The sequence below is a fragment of the Falco biarmicus genome, chromosome 5, assembly GCF_023638135.1.
Source record: "Falco biarmicus isolate bFalBia1 chromosome 5, bFalBia1.pri, whole genome shotgun sequence".
NCBI lineage: Eukaryota > Metazoa > Chordata > Aves > Falconiformes > Falconidae > Falco > Falco biarmicus.
In genome coordinates this window covers 72024550-72044376 of record NC_079292.1, presented here as the reverse complement: position 1 = coordinate 72044376, position 19827 = coordinate 72024550, and the positions used below count along the sequence as shown (strand labels likewise).

General features: G+C 37.0%; 2 protein-coding genes across 2 annotated transcripts in view; one reads left to right on the top strand and one right to left on the bottom strand.

Moving 5' to 3' along the window:
• The window catches only part of PLCZ1 (phospholipase C zeta 1), a 48319-nt gene extending 46229 nt beyond the window's left edge, over positions 1 to 2090 (top strand). Inside the window, exon 13 of the mRNA XM_056341496.1 lies at positions 2008 to 2090. Coding sequence (XP_056197471.1) covers positions 2008 to 2090 — 83 coding nt within the window. The remainder of the gene's footprint in view (positions 1 to 2007) is intronic.
• A 2168-nt stretch (positions 2091 to 4258) lies between these two features.
• Positions 4259 to 19827, bottom strand: part of PIK3C2G (phosphatidylinositol-4-phosphate 3-kinase catalytic subunit type 2 gamma) — a 208276-nt gene continuing 192707 nt past the window's right edge. The window contains exons 32-33 of the mRNA XM_056342037.1: positions 10896 to 11021; positions 4259 to 5172 (exon numbers count right to left, since the gene is read on the bottom strand). Coding sequence (XP_056198012.1) covers positions 5020 to 5172; positions 10896 to 11021 — 279 coding nt within the window. The 3' untranslated portion in view covers positions 4259 to 5019. The remainder of the gene's footprint in view (positions 5173 to 10895; positions 11022 to 19827) is intronic.

The window sequence follows — 19827 nt, the reverse complement described above, 5'->3', positions numbered from 1 at the left end:
AATTAAAAATGCTAGGAAACAAGTGTAGGTACAAAAGCTACAAAGTGTCAAGCAAATTAGCCTAATCCCCACTTAACAATGTAAAAAAATGGTAATGCCATCAAGATGCCCAGAGGCTTAAATAAAATGCTTCTAAGAGATGAACTGACAGGTAATTTCAAAATTTATTGCAATGCTTAATGTTGAGACTTCTGGATTCCAGGTCTGGAAACATTGTTTTGCTTTAAGTATCTAAGTGCCCTAAATAGTGAAAGGGGAAAATGTGTCTTACAGAAGAAGTCACAACAGTCTAAATTTCTTAGGAAAGAACTATCTTAACCAAGCTGAAGAGTGAGTTATGATTTAAATCTTACTCTTCACAGCTCCTATGATTGCTTTAATCTGTACTACAGGACTGTCCCTCCTTCCCTAGGATTCATATCTCTGAGATGTCCCCTGAGGGCAAGTTGCTTCCAAAAGCTAAGTGCTTACATCTGTTTTTTGATTTGGCAGGCAGTGGGACAAAGTCATGCCATTGCTACCCTCCCCTGGATTTTCTCTTGAAGGGATTCAAATGTATATATCCCTTCCTTTCTCTCCCCAGCAGCGGGCTCTCAACTCAGTTGTAGATTATAGTGGGGAAGAATGCTTGCTGCCCACCTGTAGCAGTATTTGATTTTTCACACAATGATTAAGTAGGTATATTCAGAAGGGCTGAAGGTGAGAATAAATCTCTAGCTGGGGGGTTAAAGGCAAGAGGAGGGGCGTCCTGGCTTACAGTCCCTGTCCTTATATATACATATATATATATAACATACAAAGAGTATGTTATGTAGAATACTAACACAGGACAAGAATTCAGTTATTACTGCTATCACTCAGTGAATGAGTAGTTAATTATTTCATACAAATTTGAACAATTTCAATATTAAAGAGGTTTTCCTTCTGTCAGGATACTTTGTAGAATGTTTTGTAGTTAGGAGCTAGAATACTTTCTTTAAATGAGTCTTATTTGTTGAAGCGTATCTTTGGATAGGAAATAAACCCAATCTTCAACATACTGTGCGCATGCTCTAAAAGTTGATCTCAAATGTATATTGCCTGGACTCAGCTTTAATATTGGCTGCCCAGAAGCTGAACCTTAGATGCCAGGTGAGCTTTTATGTCATGTAAAAGAATCAAGAAAATTCAAACCCAGATAAATGAGGGTCCCAAAGACTACACACACATCCAGACACACCTAAAGAAGGATTTTGAAAACTGCAGTTCTGAATGTACTTATTCGTAACAGATACTTATATAACTGCAGTTTTACATACACAGATAAACCACAGAACATTCTTTAAAATAAAAAGTGTCATTGTTTAATATTATGGAACAATGGACATTTACAGTCGTATAAAACAATAGAGGTTTGGGGGTTTGGAGGTAAGTTAATTAAGCTTGACGTTAAGTACTGTAGTTTCTCCAAATTATTCAACAACATGTAGTTTCTAAAGCATGCCTTATGTCTGGTACTGGGAATCACTCATATGTAAAAGGAGATCCTTAATAGACTTAAGATGTCATGGTAGAAGATCTTATACTACACTTTATTCCTGTCTCAGCTGGCCAGCGTGTTACTGCTGCAATGCCATTCTTCTCTAAGCCACTGTCACTGTTCAATTACAAGTTCTTTAGTTTGCCATCAGAACAATATGTGCAGCACACATCATCTTTGGATGTTAAAATGTACACTCTCCCTGTGTTTCACTGGGCTAAAAGTCTTCAGTTTGAAAAAACACCACATCTTGAAAGACACCGGCATTTTTCTCTCTGTGTCTAAAAATGTCAGAAATTAAATAATGTATATGTAGAGGAGAAAATAAGTAGAAATCCGATTTGAGTTCTATATAATTTCAGTTTATTTTAAAGAGTTATTTAGAGAATTATAAACTATGCATTATTTGCATGGTAGATCATAAAAACACTCTAACACATCTTCGTGTTTGCGGTTAATACACTAATATAGTATCATTGTATTTACAGGTTACCGGAACATTCCCCTGTTGTCCAAAGATGGTGCCAATCTCAAACCTGCATCGTTGTTTGTTCATGTTTGGTACTATTAATGATGCTCTGCAGTATCGCTTCTTCTGAAGGATCACACCCTACTCAATAAAGCATCACTAGGTTTGCAACAACTTAGTGGTCTGACTTCCAGAGTGGCACATTCTTAATGATTTTATTAAGCTAATGAGAATTCTTGTGTAAGTAAATGGTATCCTGAATAAGTAATGGCCTTACCATTATTTAGAACTAATTCATAAAGACTGAACATTTTTTGACATTTTTAAAATTCAGTTGTTAATTTCATTTGCAGCTAATTTCAAAATTATGATTAATTACCGAGTGAGAATAATAGTCTAGCATTATGATCTGAAACTGAAAAATTATGAACATATTACATTGATACTTTTATTTATATTGGACAAAATTTCTTACCATTTAACTTTCCAAGGGTACAAGAAAAATTGCACGTACAATGTACCCTTTAAATTTATAACAGCAGCTTCTGATTGGGCTATATCTCTCTAATGTCCACTGTAACTTTCCTACCTGGAAAAATAGATTTGGGGAAAATAACCAGCTCTTAAAATGATAAAAAGTCAGATGTAAATATCCGTACCTTTTCTTGGCTTAGTCTTGAACCTCCTGCTGCTGAAAAAAGACAAATAATTCAGGGACTGATTTGTAAAGGGCTATGTTCCTCATAGCAGCAGGGAGCTCAGGATACATCTTACTGTGAACTCAGGAAATAGGAAGCACGATGCTTTGACGTGAACTAGAATCATTTTAGAAAAGGCAAGGGTTGATTCTGTGATTTAAGAGCTCTTGACCACAACTTCTTGCCTGACATAGCTATCAATGTAGAACTTGCCCATAAGACACGGTTTTGCCATCTTCCTTACAAAATGGAAGTATTGTTGAGTTTCCATAGGGCTATATCTACCCAGTTAATTGCAGATTTGTTACTCAAACAAATGTGCTCTTTTTTTTTTTTTTAAGGGTGTTGTATTGATAGGTTTCTTTCTTTAACACAAACAGTATTTGCAGACAGTTCTGATAATATTATATTTTAATGCTCTTTTTATTTAATGTCATTTTAATGCTATTCTATTTAATGTTGCTCTAAGATGGAAAATGAGGGCATGTGGTGAATAACAATTAGGAAATAAAACAGGAAATACTACTATTAGAAAATTACATTACAGTTATAATAAGGCAACAAAGACAGTAGACTAAGAAGAATCTAGAATCAATATTGACCTGTAAGGTCAGGTAATTTGATAACATTGTAAACTGGCCTCAATGCGTTTTCTGTGCTTGACTGAGAAATCACTTGATTCCTTACCCAGGAGAGCCTATAATCTAAAATGTTAGACTTACTGATCTTTGTAGTGATTATACCTGTATGCTAGCCAATATCCCTTTCATGTGGTAAATATTTTATAGCTTTTTTCAGCTCTGAAGAATACTAATAATATTAATATACAGAGCTCTCCCCACCTCCCCTTACTGAGGAGGAGTTTAGATATACCAGATTGCCTGGGGAAATTTATTCTCAGATAAAAACTGACCAAGTGACATAGTCAATTGGTTTCATGCTAAGAAAACCTCCAGCTTATTTAGTTTCCTAAATAAAAAGCCTAGTCCCACTTCAGGAGCTTTCTAAAATATCACCTTCTGAAGACTGATTTGTGAGTGCCCTTTGGGAGAAGGATACAATTATCTTCCCCTTCTGGCGTTATTATCCCTCTGTTGACCACTTTCTCACCTGGTAGGACAAATGTCAGACCTACTTAGTATATGGTAACTCGAAATTTTACAGCAGATCAGATCAGAAATCATCAAATCATCATACAAATCTCCTGTGCCTTAAAAATGTGCTTTTGTCCTAGAAAGGTATATGTAGTCCTGGTCAGCTATGTGTGTGTAAGAAGTTGTCAATAATGGACAGTTCATTATGGCTGCTCATATGCTTAATGTTTGAAGGTCTGTTTAAGTACTTCCTTAGTTTAGGTAAAAATGCTTTGAAGAACAGAGCCCATAATTAGCCTCAGTGAATTCAAAGTAACCACTCACATTCATAGTTTAAGATGTATATATACATTTTATAGCCCTGAGGTCAGTGCATGTATTGACTTGATCCCCTTATGCAGCATAGGAATGCAATGCAGTAAGACTGGTGAACAAAGATGCTTTATATCATGATCTTAAATAAATACCACAGTGAAAGTTCACATTTAATATATTTTATTTATTGGTGAATATTAGCTTCTCCACCCCCTCCTTTCTTCTCACAAATGACCAGTTACATTTGCTTCATGGATGTTGGAATAAAAGAAACAATTACATATCTTATGGAGATATGAAAATCTTGGATTGAATGTTACATTATGTAAAAAATTAAAAACACACTAACATGTGCTGCACAAAATGTGTAAAGTGCAAAGATTTTAAGTTTTGTATTTGTTTTTGTTTTAAACATATTGATTGTATAAGATTTAACATGAAATCTGCTAGACATCGGAAATGTATTGGCAACCATGGAACCATCCCATGGTTCTCTGGTGAAATCATCATATGCGGTGGGGTCATAGCAGGTGCCGATTAAATACACCTTTATCAGTATTGTTTCAACACAGTCAATGGAATTAACGGGCAAAGAATGAGGCCCCGCACTTTGATGTGTACAGAATTTAGTATTTTTACAGTACTATGTAATATGAAAACCCCTCAAAATTTAATTGCTTTCATAAGAATTTCCTGCATGCTGCTACAAGTTCTTAGGATGCTATTTCTTAAATGCACACTGACAGCAAGCTGTTGTAGGAAGATGGTAGCAATTTTAAGACAATAGCCTTATGATTAGAAATGTTAAGGCATTTGATCAGCAGATGACTGCATATTCTCAAGGGCAACTGAGACAAAATGTACCGTGGGAAATGGGATAAAGAAACATTAGTGGATAAATAATTGAATGATCTTAGACAACATTTAAATTATGCTGTTTCCCAGTGGATACCACTTTTCTTCATTTAACTGGACACTGCTCAGCTGAATGTTAACAGCTCCCACAAATGTTCCTTTGCTTTTCACAACAAGCTTCAGTACACGGCCTTTGAGCTCTGTGACTTTGTCATACACAACCTGAAATAATATATAGTGAAACAGAAAAAAAAATATGAATTTGTGAATCTAGTTGACAGGCAAAACACTTATTACAAAGTTGTAATCATCTTCCTGAACGCTGTATTGAAGTAACTGCTTTAAACTGCTGCCCAGAATTATAAACTACTAACCATGAGCCAAATTCACTTAGTGCATTTACCTCAGAAATATATTTGACCTGATATAGTTTATATAACAAAGTTTCTGCCAGCTTAGGCTTGTGAAAGCTGAGTACCTAGCATTTGTAAATAAATTTGAAACCTGTGCTGCACAATGCTTGAGGGAAAAAAAAAAGTATACATAATTTTCCCTTGAAAACTGGAACTCTAACTTAAGCTGAATTTTGAACTCAAATGTGAAGAAATATCAGATCCTCCATGAAGTTCACCATGGAATGATAATGCAGAAAATTTTCTGGAGGAGAGATTCAGGTGGAGGATACTCATGATGAACAGCAGCATGAAACCATAAGAAAGGTAATTCTGTAAAAGGGTGGAATATTATAATTTTTAAATATCTTTCCATAGCAGGTACTTTGCTAAATGGTATTGCTTTTCTGTAAAAATCAGAAAGAAACCAGAAAAAAGCTTTGCTGTCAATGTTTTTTAAACTATCTATATTGTATTTGTTACATGTTCCTTAATAGTGCCTTAAAGCAACATTAATGTGCATTGATATGTCTTATAAAGGTGCATCCTATCAATGTACAGTACTTCATAATTTTTCTTAGTACTGTGCTTGTGATTAAGTCTTGTGCTACATGCAGAATTAAAAAAGATCAAGCCAAAGAAAACCAAAATTTCTTCTAAGAAAGACTTCCATAAAATTTCGTAACTGTTCTACATCCAACAAACCCAAACAAAAAAGAAAATAATTTTCCTTTGAAAATTGTCTGTATAAATGTTATCATTTTAATACAAATAACTTTATGCATTATTCTGGATGTAACTGTATCCAAATATACCCATTATAAAAATGCTTGCATTTTTAAATGGAATCATCAAATATTAAATATGACAGAAAGTTTAGCCCACTCAGTAGAAGTTGCAGATGTGGAACACTTCTGAGATTGGATCCAGTTTAGCCAGTGGAACCTACTAAGTTTGGATGTTTCTGTTACTTGAGAACTGCTGTTAATACTTCTGAAATTTAATGATACTGCTTCCTTAGCATCTCTTTAGAAAATTATTAAGGCCTATAGTTTTAAAAATATCCTTGAAATTACCTTAATGTTATGAGAATACACCAAGCTTAAGTATGAGATGTGAATGGTGTATTTTCTGAATTTTGAAAAAAAAACAATCTGGAGTAATAGGCTAACAAGAATGAGCTGCATTCAGAACAGATTCCTATGTTTCAGTCCCTGCATTAATCAAAAACTGCTGAGTGAACTGCATGTGGGTTGATAAAATGTGAAAGAATGCTCTCAGCTAGTTTCAGGCCTGAAAGGTAAGCTTTGTGAGACAAGTACATTTAATCTAAAATTTGTATGGTTGGAAATGTTTTTGCTATTTTAGTTGCAATGAAAAATGCTTTAAATTTTAATCTTTCTTTGCAGTTTAAAAAGCAAATGCAGTGACATACTGTCACTTCAGGAGAATGGGAAATTGAAACTGCCTAAAAGGTGTTTGCCATGCAACCTACTTGGATTTACTGTGCAATCTGAATGCAGTCTATACATATGGCACTGCTGAGGAAAAGAAAAGTCAGACTGAGCCCTCTCTAGCTCAGACCTCCACAGGCTGGACTGCTGAGTCCTCTCTGTACCTCCAGTTATAAGAAGCAGAAATGTCCATGGGAGATGTCCTTCAGACAAGGATATAAAGGCTCAGTGCCAGCAATGTTCCTCATGTTGAGTGGCAACAGAAAGGTGGTTCTGAACTTCATGGGTGGACCCAGGACACACAAAATTGTTGGTTCTCCCAGACAACCTTAGCTGGCCTCAACTGCCCCTGTGGGACTACAGGGTGATTTTGTTTGCACTGAAAGCTGCAGGGATGTCACAATGAGCACCAAAGAGACAGGACACCAAGCTCTCTGGTGTGGGGGGATAATCAGTGCTGTGGGGATGAACATCCACTGCCACAGGTTGTGCGGGAAAGAAAAATTGTCCCCGACTCTCTTTTTAACTGGCTTTTTCTAGAAAGGTCTTACCAGGGAACAACATTGACTTTTCCCTTTAGAAACCTTTGGAAATCATAGTTTGGAACTGCTGTCACAAAAGTTGCACCTGGTGCTTTTCAGTTTTGATGTTTACTGTGCCTATTTCACCATATGGTATGTGAATTAAAAATTCCAGCTTTTCTGTCCTCCAATGACATCTCCCCAGCAAAATCTCAGTGAAATGATGGAAGAAATCTGAATAGCGAGGACAGGCACAGTAAGCTATAATTTCATTTACAATAAATCTATGATTTGATTACTGAAGTGATACTAATGTTACCGTAGAAAGGTGCCTTGTTTCTTTGCCAATACATTAAAGATATCATCTTGAGCTCTTGCTTTAAATCACTAAAAAGTACATATGTAAGTTTTAAGAGCTAAGGAATCTTCAGTATAGTGGACCATAACAGGTGTGTGAACCGAGGTAATGAACTTTCAATTTTTGGACAAAAAGAGGCTTTAAGCTTTGTGCCGTGGCAGACCTTACAGTGCAGGGTGGGTGACTTCCAAATGATCCCAATAAACTGTTTCTAAAATGGTATTGCAAATTCAGCTGGAGCAAGGTATGTATCATCAGGATGTAGGGACAGAAGAAAGATCTGGAGATGGCTGAATTAATAGGTGAATAAAACAAATATCACCTGCCAGAATTTCATAATCAATTAGAACAGTTAAATCCTGAAATGATTGTGTAGTAAGAATCTTTGCCTCCCATTTTTACAGCTAGATTAAATGGAAGCGAATTATACATGGCCATGCAGCAAATCAGTGGGACAGTTAGGGCTGGAATTCAAGTGGATATATTAGGGCTGGAAATCAAGTGGGACAGTTCGGGCTGGAATTTGGTTAGCTCCAAATAGAGAAGCACTGCTGACCTACAGGAGTCTAATGACATTTTAATTGTAAATGCAGGACAGTTGCTTCTCCTTAGGTAGTCATGGCACAGTTCCTAGATTTGCTCTTAATTGTCCAAATTAGCTTTGATGCACGATGCTGGAGGGATCGGCTGTAGCTCCTGGTGCAGCTCCCCTCCTCCCTCTCCCCCAGGCTTGTTGGGGCTATTCTGGTTGTTGCAGGTCAGTGTCCCCTCTGCTCCGAGAGCAACTGCAATAACACAGACTGGTATGGCCCAGGTATATTTGCTCACACTTGGCCACACCCCAAGGGCAGGATGGAGAGAGTTTGCTCTTGTTCTGGCTTCATTATGGCAATGCACACTTTGTTTTCTCTTGGAGGTTTGAGCATTTAATGGGTGCGCATACATGCAGGCACTCGGGAGACAAACTGAAGACAAGTGAGACCTTGAAGCGTGTCTCAGGGCAAATGTTATACATATGAGCAAGACCCCACTGCTGCTGGTTCTGGTCATTGTGGCTTTTCTTGGAAAGAATTTAAACTTAAATTACTCAGATTTATTTTCAATTTTTATACTTTCTTACTTTTCACTAAACTACTTTGCATTCTCTTGAGTTACTCTTATTTGTTCCTAACTGTGGTCTATAAGCAGGCATGTTATTCTTTTTCTCTTTACACTGCATTCCATTATTCTGTGTTCTTTCTCCTCCTCTTCTCAACCATTATTTTTTGATGGTTATACCAGTGTGAATGCAACAAACTACAAAATCTAAGTAAAGGTATAAAGGAAAAAAAAAAAAAAGAGTGCTTTTTAAAAGCAACTCCAAAACATTTGGTATAGTTCATCCTATTGTCAGCCCTCCTGGACTTTCACATCTTTACTCTCACACGAGTAAAAATCAAAAATAAAATGCACTTTGCAAGGCTGATAATTTGCTGTAGGCAGTCATAAGCAAGAAAAGTACAAACCTAAAAACAAAAATACCCAAGAGAAGCACATTTCAGAATTTTCTTAGTCTCAAAGACAGAGAGAAATTAATATACAGCTTCCTTCCAGCTATTTGGCTTTAATAAAAACTTATGAACTCATAAAAAAGGCTAGTGAATTTCTGTACACAGTGTTTTGGACACTAAATAACTTAAAAGACAGCTGACATATTTTTAGTAGCTTTTCTTCCCTGGGGTGGCTTCTGCCTCAGTCTACCAGGCTTGGACAGAAAATGCATACAAAATGACATCACATATGGAAGAACAGAGCTGTGAACAGCACAAGCGTTGGGTTTGAAATGTCCATGTTCAATGGAACCATATGTCCCCACTGTGATTAGCAGTTCCTGGTGAAAAAGATTGAGCATCTGTGAAGAAGGTTGTAAGTTACGAATAGAGGATATTAAAGTTTTCATGGCATTTCTTTTAACAGCAATGCAATGTTCATTAACCACAACTAAATCTCCTCCCAGTGACTGCTGTCTGAATGCAGACAGGGTTTTGGATTTTCTTGCATTCAACTTGATCTAATAATTAGAAAGGTAATTAATCATCTTCCAGTGTTGCTGGCTGGTTCTTGTCTGTAGTCCATTTTGGATATTTACAATGAATGTTATTATATAATCATATTATATTTCTTTGTTTAAAATCTTCTTCAGATGTAAAGGAATTTCTTTAGACAGGTCAATGAGACTCATCCCACTGTCTCTTAGATTGCAAAAAAAAGGAAAGAACAGAAAAATAAAGCCTAGTTGCCTGTTATTCCACTGCAGTACCAAAAGCAGGGAAATCTGTCTCAGCTGTTAGCAGCAATACTACTCGAGAAGCCTACTTACAGATGAACTGGAAGTCATCTTTTTTAATCAAACAGACACAGGAAAAGAAAGGGAAAAAATATTAAAACCCCAGGATGGGAAACTAGGTGATAAGGACACTTAGGTTCAGCTGACTAACTTCAACATACCTTATCTATGAAACAGGGTGGAGTGGTAACATTTTCCATGTCTTCTCCTTTAAGCCTGCTCAAAGAGCATTTCTAAATTGCTTTGAGATCTTTAGGAGATTTGTTACATGTAATAATTATAAACTCCAATTCCACCTACTGTTTGAATCTCATCTGCCCTTAAAAAAGAACACAGTTTATGCCACTTCCCATTTGTAAATGTTTCTCCATACAAATGTTTCTTTTCACCCAAGAGACATTGAGCGCTTCAGTGGTATGTAAAATAATTATATATGGCTGTGAACTGCTAGCATTTTGATGTAAAAAGAACTTGACTATTTACTACTGTGTTATAATTTAGGATAGTGACAACCAATTTGGTTGTCTACTTTCAAATGTGAATTTGAATAACAGCACCTGTTCAATTAGTACTTTTTATGTTATTGTATAAATCTGCTATGAAAACAGCCTAGGTTTTGGTGCAATGATTCTTGGTTACATTGGGCTAACATGTAGCTGTGGTTATGGTGTAAGAATAATCCAACTGCTTTCCTGAAAAGAGAGACATCAAGAGACCGTTTCACTTCTGAGAAAGATGTAAAGCAGAGGACTGTCCCCATTTGTGGTTCAGTTTATATGTTCTTTCTGTTTGATCATACTCATTGCAACAGTGATAAATGCTCTACTATTTTATTTCAAGAATGGGCAAAGAAAATCAAACAAGAAACGGTGGACAAAAGTGAATGGTACTTACAATTTCATTGTAAGTAGGGTCAGAGCTTTTTGGAGCTGTTCTTGTTTTCCTTCCACTGACCTCAGAAGGATCTGGCAGAAGATAAAATTCAGCATGTGCACTTGGGGCAGAGCCATCTGGAAGGTGCTGAAAAACAAGAGTCATAAATACAAGTTCTTATGTTCTAGCAACAAAAACAAAGTACCAAATGAAATCTGGACTTTAAGCAGACACGGAAACATTTTACATTCTCGCTGTTCTCTCTGCTAAATCGGAGTGCTAGTGCAGTAAACAACAGGAATTCTTAGAATTCACCTTAATACTGAATGAGAAAAATAGAAATGGAATAATACAAGAACAAGGTAAAATTGCCTGTCTTTAATATTTAATGTTCTGATGGAAAACCCCTTAATCCTCAAGATTGTACTTGAACTCAGCTTAATCTGATAAAAAGTCTAGCCTTTCCACTTTCCAGAGTAACGCATAGAAACCAGATTCTAGCCAGTCAGTTCTTCTTGATTTTAACCCCTAAGTAGCAGTGCTGATGCTGGGGAGAACTGATCGTTTCTAAGGGTGTTTCATAAAGCATATTACTATAGAAGAGTCAGGAGCATTTCCTGAAGCAGTATAGGCAGAACAGTATTCTTGTAATAACAGTCTTTCTGATCTCTCCCATCAAACAGATGCAAACTCTTTAATTTTTCAGTTCAGGTTACTGAACAATATTCCAGATATTCCATCTTACTGTAACTACTCATGATCACAGCCAATCTATTAACCAGGCTCAGTCATAGCCTAATGCTGGTGTGTGGAGCATTTTTTCATAACTTCTGAACAGCTGTAAGGTTATTCCTAACCCCACACTGCCATTATTCAGAAAACACGTTGGTAGTCTGAAAGGTTTTAAAAAAACACACAAGATGTCTTGCCAATATATGTCACTTAGTGCTTAGCTTGTAATTAAGCAGAAGTCTTTGTGTTGGTAACACAATATGCAATCAGAAAGCACAAAATGGGGCATATCTTAATATCAGTAATTTTAATCATATTAAAAGCATTTTAGGCAGCAAGTTTACCTGACAACTCATAGGCAATCCAGTGACAGAATGCAAATGAAAATGCAGGCAAAAAAAGAAGAGATCTTAAAAGTTTTGGAACCAATGAAGCCAGAGCATTAAACAGGCAGTTGCATTTATATTTCCTATTGTAATTCTACCTGGCTCAGAATAAAGACATTTCTCTGATTTTGATTATTCACAGTATGTACCTAGGAATACTGGGCATTCTACAGGCATTATCAACAACATATCCTTGTGATAAGAGAAACTGCTGGTGTCCTAGCAATGAACAACTTCTCTACTGGGAAGAAAAAATGTGGTTTTGTGTGTGAGCAACCAGATCTTGCACAACAGATCTCTTTTTTTTTTTTTTTTTTTTTTTTGTTATCTGAAATGATCCTTAAAGGCAAATGATGTGGTCAACTGCAAAGTTTATTATTGCTATCGTTAACACTATACAGCATCAAAGGATGCCCTAGTCAAATCATTAAACATTGTCAGCACTGTGATTAATGTCACTATTGCTAAGCTCCCAAAAGTACATCTGATTAAAAATATACATGGGATCTGGATAGCTGGGATTCGACAGCCAAAATAAGAATGTCATTAAATGACAGTGAAGCTAACAGGTATTTTCCTAGGACAGAGTAATGCATTGTTATTGCAGGATTTACAATTTACTGTCCATTTGAAAGCCCATCTCTATTGATCTAGACTATACTACAACTTCAATCAAGGACTACAAATAACAGTAAATTGAACAGTCTCTTAAAAATCAGGAAGGAGAAAGAAATGTAGCCTTAAATACCAGTCCAAGCAACCAAGATCCTAACTGTAATCAAGCTCTTCCCTTCCCAATGAAAAGATAAGCATCACTGTAACTTGAAGGTCAACAGATCTTAGATGTTTCAGACAAAAAAGGAAACATAGTTAAAATAAAAAAAAGGAGGCGAGGGGGTCATTCTTGAAGAAGACCTTATCAGCTCAACTGCTGAGGCCCAGCACAACAATCTTCGCGATCTCAAGCGCAGAAATACAGTACAGGGAGATCCCTACGAAATGTCAGGCTTTATAGATCATCCCAGCCTAACAAGGGACCATGTCAGAGCTCATTTTGAAAGCAGAGGTCAGCAGCGGCTTTGAAGGGCACTGGGCTGAGGAGCCCAGATGGTAAGTAATGGGCTGCAAAGGTAGCAGAGAGGATGGCTGCATCTGTCCTGTTCTGCTGCCCTTTGAGCTCTCCAGATAGCACAAGGTGTAGTCACAAGTGCTGTGCCCCACTGCACACCTCAGACAGCAAAGGTACAGATCACAGCAGCATCATTTGCATTTCAGACAGGCTCAGTCTGACATTCACCTGCCTGAGGAAGAATCCAAGCTGATTGCCATGTGATTCGTTGACATGACTGGGGTATCCAGAAGGACATGCCATGAATCGAAAAGAAGTCAGATAAAATTGTCACTATGCCTTTGAGTTGCTCCTTGTGCCCTGGTAGTAATGCTCACACATCATCTAACCTTCAGGCAACTAACCTTCCTCCATCAGCGGACTCCTCCCAAGGCCTAAGGAAGGCACTTTAAAGAAGTGCTGTGACCATGTGAAATATGGACACATAACTACTTCCTTACTATCCCTTTGAATGTAGCTAAATAAATGTTGAAAGAGGCGAGTAGGAGGACAGGGTCAAGAGACAAAAAAAAAACCCAAACCATAATATTTTAGCAATTCAGAGGAAAGTCAAGGCAGAGAAGTTGCTCTGGGATCTTTCAGAACTAAAACAAAGCATTCTTTATGAATAGTAGCAATCAGCAGCCAGGCTGTTAGAGGTAATTTCAAGTGCAGCCACCTGAATTCAAACTAGAGATCTTATTTCTGGGTGCTGGGTTTATTCCCCTCTGCTTTACAGATAACATTTTCCCACTTCGTCTTCCCTTGCCAAGGAAAGGCAAACAGGGCACTCAAAATTCCATAACTGTCCCAATTCTCCATCTGCAGTGGCACTGTTATGCCATCAAGTGATCAAAAAGCTTCAGCTGAGCACTTTTCAAGCCAGATCACCTCTTCCACTGCTTAGCTGCCCTCCCCTGACTGCTGGTATGACACAATACATCTAACGAGGGTCAATAACTGTTAAAAAGGTTCTGTCCCACTACACACTAATAATTCAAAACTATAGATTAAGAGCAGGTATAAATCAGTCATGGTTTTACAGGAACAGAGTATGGGTAGCTTGATGAGTTTGTGCTGGCTGCTCTTCTGACTGGCACAAAAGTTGAATCTTTTCTAGTGAAGATCCTGCTTCACCGAAGGATTTCTTGAGACAAGACTTGTCATAGCGGTGGACGGAACTGTGCTTTGCTAGATCCTCCCTGGCAGGGGCAATGAGAGATCTTGGCAGTCTGACAATCATAGTACAAAACCAAGAGGGGGAGTAACAGGGCAGAAATATCTTTCTAAATCTAAGGTAGGTGAAATTTGAGGTAAACTGTTTTATTAAGACAACTAAAAGGGCAGGCAAAAATCCAAAGCTTTCTGGCAAACTAGTCCTTTCTCAAGCTTTTGTATGCAAGTTCAGCATTTGGTTGAATAAAGGAGAATGGAGTAAACATCAGATTTTTTTTTCTTTCTAAAAATTATGTCTTCTGTCCTATTAAATTGTCAGATTTAGTGAGCAAAACCCCTTGTTTATCAATTCGCTTCTAACTCTGACTGTATGGGCACATTTGTAAACAGGTAAACATGAAGAATAACTGACCTAAATGCCAGTCTCATTTGCACCAAAGAACATCTGTTCTGGTGGGTCCATTATAAAAATTGAGTAAAATTTCTAGCAGGCTTATGAGAAATTCTGAAATCCTGTAAAAAACCCTTTTTTTATTACTAATGGCTCAAAAATCATTGATTTCTGTCCATAATTCAGGCAGGCCAGAAGGAAAATCAAATGGTACCCTGGGCATGCCATTTTGCATTTTAACAACTCTGCAATACCTTTATAGCTTGGATGTACTTGTGATCAAGCAAACAGAAAAAAACCCAAAGTTTTAGATTGAATTCTATTAATTGTCGCAGCACTCTCCAAACCAGCCAGCTGCAACAAGGTCTTTTACCATCTCATACCAGCATACTCTTCATGCCAGTCCCTCTGCTGCCTTCTCCTAGTCTCGCCTCATCCAGGGCGTGTGTTCTCTCTCTTTTTGCTTCTTCCTCTTCCTTGGCTGTCCGACCTCTTCACAGAACCAGCCACACCTGCACCTTGTCTACATCAGCCAACCCACTGCCCCTGAAGCCAGCCCACAGATGTATATTATCAATGCTAATTAACCCAGCTTCAATCCACCACAATTAATGTTTAATTCTGTAGTCATTTCATTAACCCAAAATAAAGGAAGTTAACTTCCTTTAAAGGAAGTTACTCCCAATTTAAATTACTGTCTGAAATCTTCAATTGTGTACTCTTATGAATAAATTCAGACTATAAGAATCTGTAAAGGTGAGAAGGTAAAAAACTAAGTTCCCAACAGAAATGCAATAGATCTTGTAATACCTATGGACAAAAAAATGCCAGTGATTTTGGTCTGCCAATACAAAAAATTGAGTTGCATTTAGAAGCTGACACTCCCTGTGCTTTCTTCAAATACAAACAAGCCCCGACTGGACAATTTTCTTACAGAATGACCTGTCTACTTGACCTTGATAATGACTGATGTTTTTAAGGAATTCAGTTACAACGGCCTGCATATATTTTTTTTAAAAAGCAGTTTATTGAAATATTATTGTCTTCTAAAGTCAGGCAGAAGGTGATGAAAATATTTAAAAATGAGGGGAGTGAGGGAAAGGAAATACTACTCTGGATTTACTTCTTTCCACATCTGTAATTCAATACTGAAAAACTAATACAGGCATGTATCTGTTATGGCTGTGTGCAATTTTTCACTCCAATTTTATTTTCCAAACCTAGAAAACTATTGGTATTTACTTACAGAAACACAGGCAGATAGGTTATGTCCTGTGTAATTTAATTTTAAATATGCTAGCTGTAGCTGGGAAACAATGGAAGAAATTAAATTAATTTTTCCACAAGAATTACATTATCATAATGACTTTTCTCCCTTGATCATTACTAACTATCCACAACTCTCCTTAAGGATGGATTCTTTGTTAGCATTATGAAAGGCCTAACTACTTCAGAATTTGCCATACATTAAAATATGCAATTCAGCAACCAATATGAGTATCGAGATTTACTCAGGAAGTCTAAGGAAAGTTTTATGATTATTAAAAATGCATTTTAGGGATCATTTATTGTAAAGCTTTTTAAAACTCACCTCTTCATTAAGCCACATGAAATTTTCTCTTTAGGTAACTATTGGCTCAAATTAAATTATTTCATCAGTTTCTGTTAGTGTTAGATATGAAGATATTTTTCACTTTTTGTCCTAGAGTGAAACAGATTGATGGCTCTTGAACATTTGATAGTTCCAGATGCTATTCTCTTTTTCTCATTTTTCATTTTCAACCATCTTGACCAAAAGAAATAAATGATCAAAGGTAACTCGTATTACTCATACCACCTTTCCTCCTCCATTAATAACTTCCTTTCTTTCCCCAAAAATTAATTTCCTGGATATTTTCAAAACTGGTGCTTTCTTCCCCTTCTTCAGTGCAAAAAAGAAATCCAGCCTTTTGGAAGGCTCCAATTTCAGCTGCTGCCCCCAAATTAAGATAGGTGATAGATAGATAGATAGATAGATAAATAAATAAATCACCTTCTTCAGTTGCTCTAACTTTTAATTTTCTTATCCTTTACCTTCATCTTGTGTATTTCTCTTACATGCACTACTGTCAGAATTTATCTTCTACACAGTGAAGAAAGGACTATGAAATACTCCTTAATGTTTAATATTGAGATATCCTTATATCTTTAAAAATCATACCACTATAGCAAATGTTGGAAAAAGCCTTCACAGCTAGAAAGCAAAATGTTTATATATTAAGTGTAGACATGAGGCAGATTTGATTATTATCCAATAAAGGAGGATTAGAAAAAAAATCCAAAGAAGAAATCAGCCTTGCACCCCAGTAGCCTGTGGAAATTACTAGCTGCTTCTTGACTAAATTATAACTAGTAAGAAATGTGGAGAAGCCGCCACTGCTGCTATATTGTCTTTTACTTCTCTGAGTCCCTGTGTAATTTAGCAGAGAAAAGCTAAACCCTTTCTTTGTAAGCTGCAGCTTAATTAACAAATACAGCCTCTGCCTTAGGAACAGATAACAACCTCTGGGCTAATTCTAAATTTAAAGAGCGGAGAAACTAATCAGCACTAAGACAATTATATTACAAAGAAAGGAGTTCCTTCAAAAACAGATTAATAAGATATATAAAACTCCAGAACAATTGGGAATGCTGTGTGAATGGGCAGTTTTGTTGTTACTTCATAAATCCCAGCATGGGACTGAAGACCCTTCTTTGTTTTTCCTTTGAGCCCTATGTATCCCAAAGCACTGAACACCTCTATTCTGCTCTGCTACTAAGCTGTTTTGCTGTCACAAAATATTTTCAAGTTACTTCAAAGCAAAAGAAAAATAAAATCACATTTGCAGTAATTAATACATAATTACAAAAGAAGATAATGCATTATATCACTGTGGTGCACCCTGCAGTGTCTGCTATTGGCAAGCATATTTTCTGAATCCCAAAATCAGAAAAGCAACCGGACAAAAGTGATTGCACAAATAAAGTATTTTTTCCCAAATGACTGCTTTTTTTTCACCTAAAATTTGAAAACATTTAACTGCTTCTCTGCAAGACAAGTTTATTTAGTTGCATTTTCTGATCCCAATTTTCCCCCTCTCTTCTATGTGAGCAATTACATTTCTTTTCCTAACTTCTTTCCTATCTTATGCACGCATCTGGATATGTAGATAAACAGAGAAGACACACTGTGACAGAGGTCACTGTCACAAAGGTCAATGGCAAAGCAGCAAAAGAAGAAACTACATTTATCTGAATTTCATGCAAGGAAATAAAGATACATTGTTTCAGAACAACACAGATTTTGTTCAGGGAATTTTCAAAAAGCATTTTTTGCCCAGGCATTTTCTACTTTTCAGAAATCTGATAGTGTCAGTGGAGCAAGCCTCCAGATAGCTTTGTCATTTACTATGACAAAAATGCAAAGGTGCTCTACCCAAGTTGTTGTTTTGAATCTCCAAATACAGCTTATGCACTTCGTGCATAATACCTTCAATATCCTCATCGACCTGCCTGTTCTGCACGCAGCTTGTCGGTGTACCAAACGGCAAAGAGCGCCTAGCGTGGGTGCTGTTAATTCAAGGGGAAACAGTGCTTTTGTCACTGCAGTGTATTCAAACTCCTTCTCTCCCAAGTGAAATAAGTTTTTTTGGCAAAAATACCCATGCAGGTTTACTGGTTCAGCTTTGTAGTGGAGTAGCAAGGACTTGTGCAGTCTACTGTTAATAGAAGATAGTATGCTGCATTCCAAATGAGGAGAACTATGAGGGCAAAAATAGGGTCTAGAGCTGTCCTGAGTCACAAAATCTCTAAAGTGAGAACCAGCCAACACTCTCCAAGGTCTTCTGGCTGTCAAATGGGAAAAGCTAACCCTCAGTCGCTGAGAAAGAAGGAAACAGCTAATACCCTGCAATGAACACACCAGTTCTGGGCAAAATGTCAAGGTGTTGACCCATCCTGGTGCGTGTGTGAGGTGGGTATATAAATTCCCAGTAAAGTTAAACCAGATCTCTGTAATGTTGGATATGTCATAGGCTTTATGGGAAACTGGTACCATTCTGGAGTGGTCATTGGAGGTCAAGTAAGGTACTTCACGGTATTTGAAACAGCCATGATCAGGCAATTGATTTGCATTCTACCATATGTGTATGAATCTTAGTTTCAAACTGAATCCCACTCCACTTAGGCCAAGGAACACAGACAGTGGAATTTTGGAAATGATCAAATATTATTTGTCAAATATTTAACAAACCCAGGTTTTTTTTTTCTTGTAAGGAGAAAGACAATTCTGGGAAACAGGCTGAATCCCCAAATATTCAGGGCTTCCTAAGAACTATGTAAAATGCTTCTAGTCTGCTTCAGTCATTTGAGAGGAAAGCCCATCTAACTCTGCTTCAATGAAGTAAATAAAATGAAAGCTGCCCTGTGACACCCAGAAGATCATAAAGGTTTCTGTTCCAAACCTTTATTCCTATAGAGCTCTCAAACCGAAACGGAATACTCTCAGAAAGGTGAAGAAAGGAACTCAGATGTAGATATGATACCTGTTTAAAAAGAATAATTTGTTCTTTTTAATAATATACAAAGAGTTGTATATTAGCATAGATACAATCCCAAATGAAATGGGGAGGAGTCTGTACAACCATGTGACTATGTCAAATAAAACAGGATTTTACTTTTTATTGACCATTAGTGGTAGTGGTCAAGGATGGCTAAAATTTAGCTCCAGCAAGTAATGACAGCTTTGTGTGCATTTACTACTGTTTCTGAATTAACAACAAAGGAAAAAAATAAAAATCTTAGAATGGCTTGTGTCCCTACCCAGCTCATGCCTGATCATGGCTGTTTCAAAGCTTAAGTCTAGCTCCTGAGCATTCACACCCTTCTAATACTTCCCCAGTGCTCAGTACTAGATTACTGGGTGCTCCACATAGCACCAAGTCGGTGTAAAAAGGTTACCAAGGCTGCAAAAATAATATAGAAGGCGGCAACTGTATAACCAGGAGTGCAAATGTATTAAATGTACAACTCCCAGTATGAGAATTGAACAAGAATCCATATAGAAGTTTTTTCCTGAAAGAGAAGGAGGTGATAATACATTCTAGATTTCTGAACCACATGCTGTATTACTAACTTTAAGTC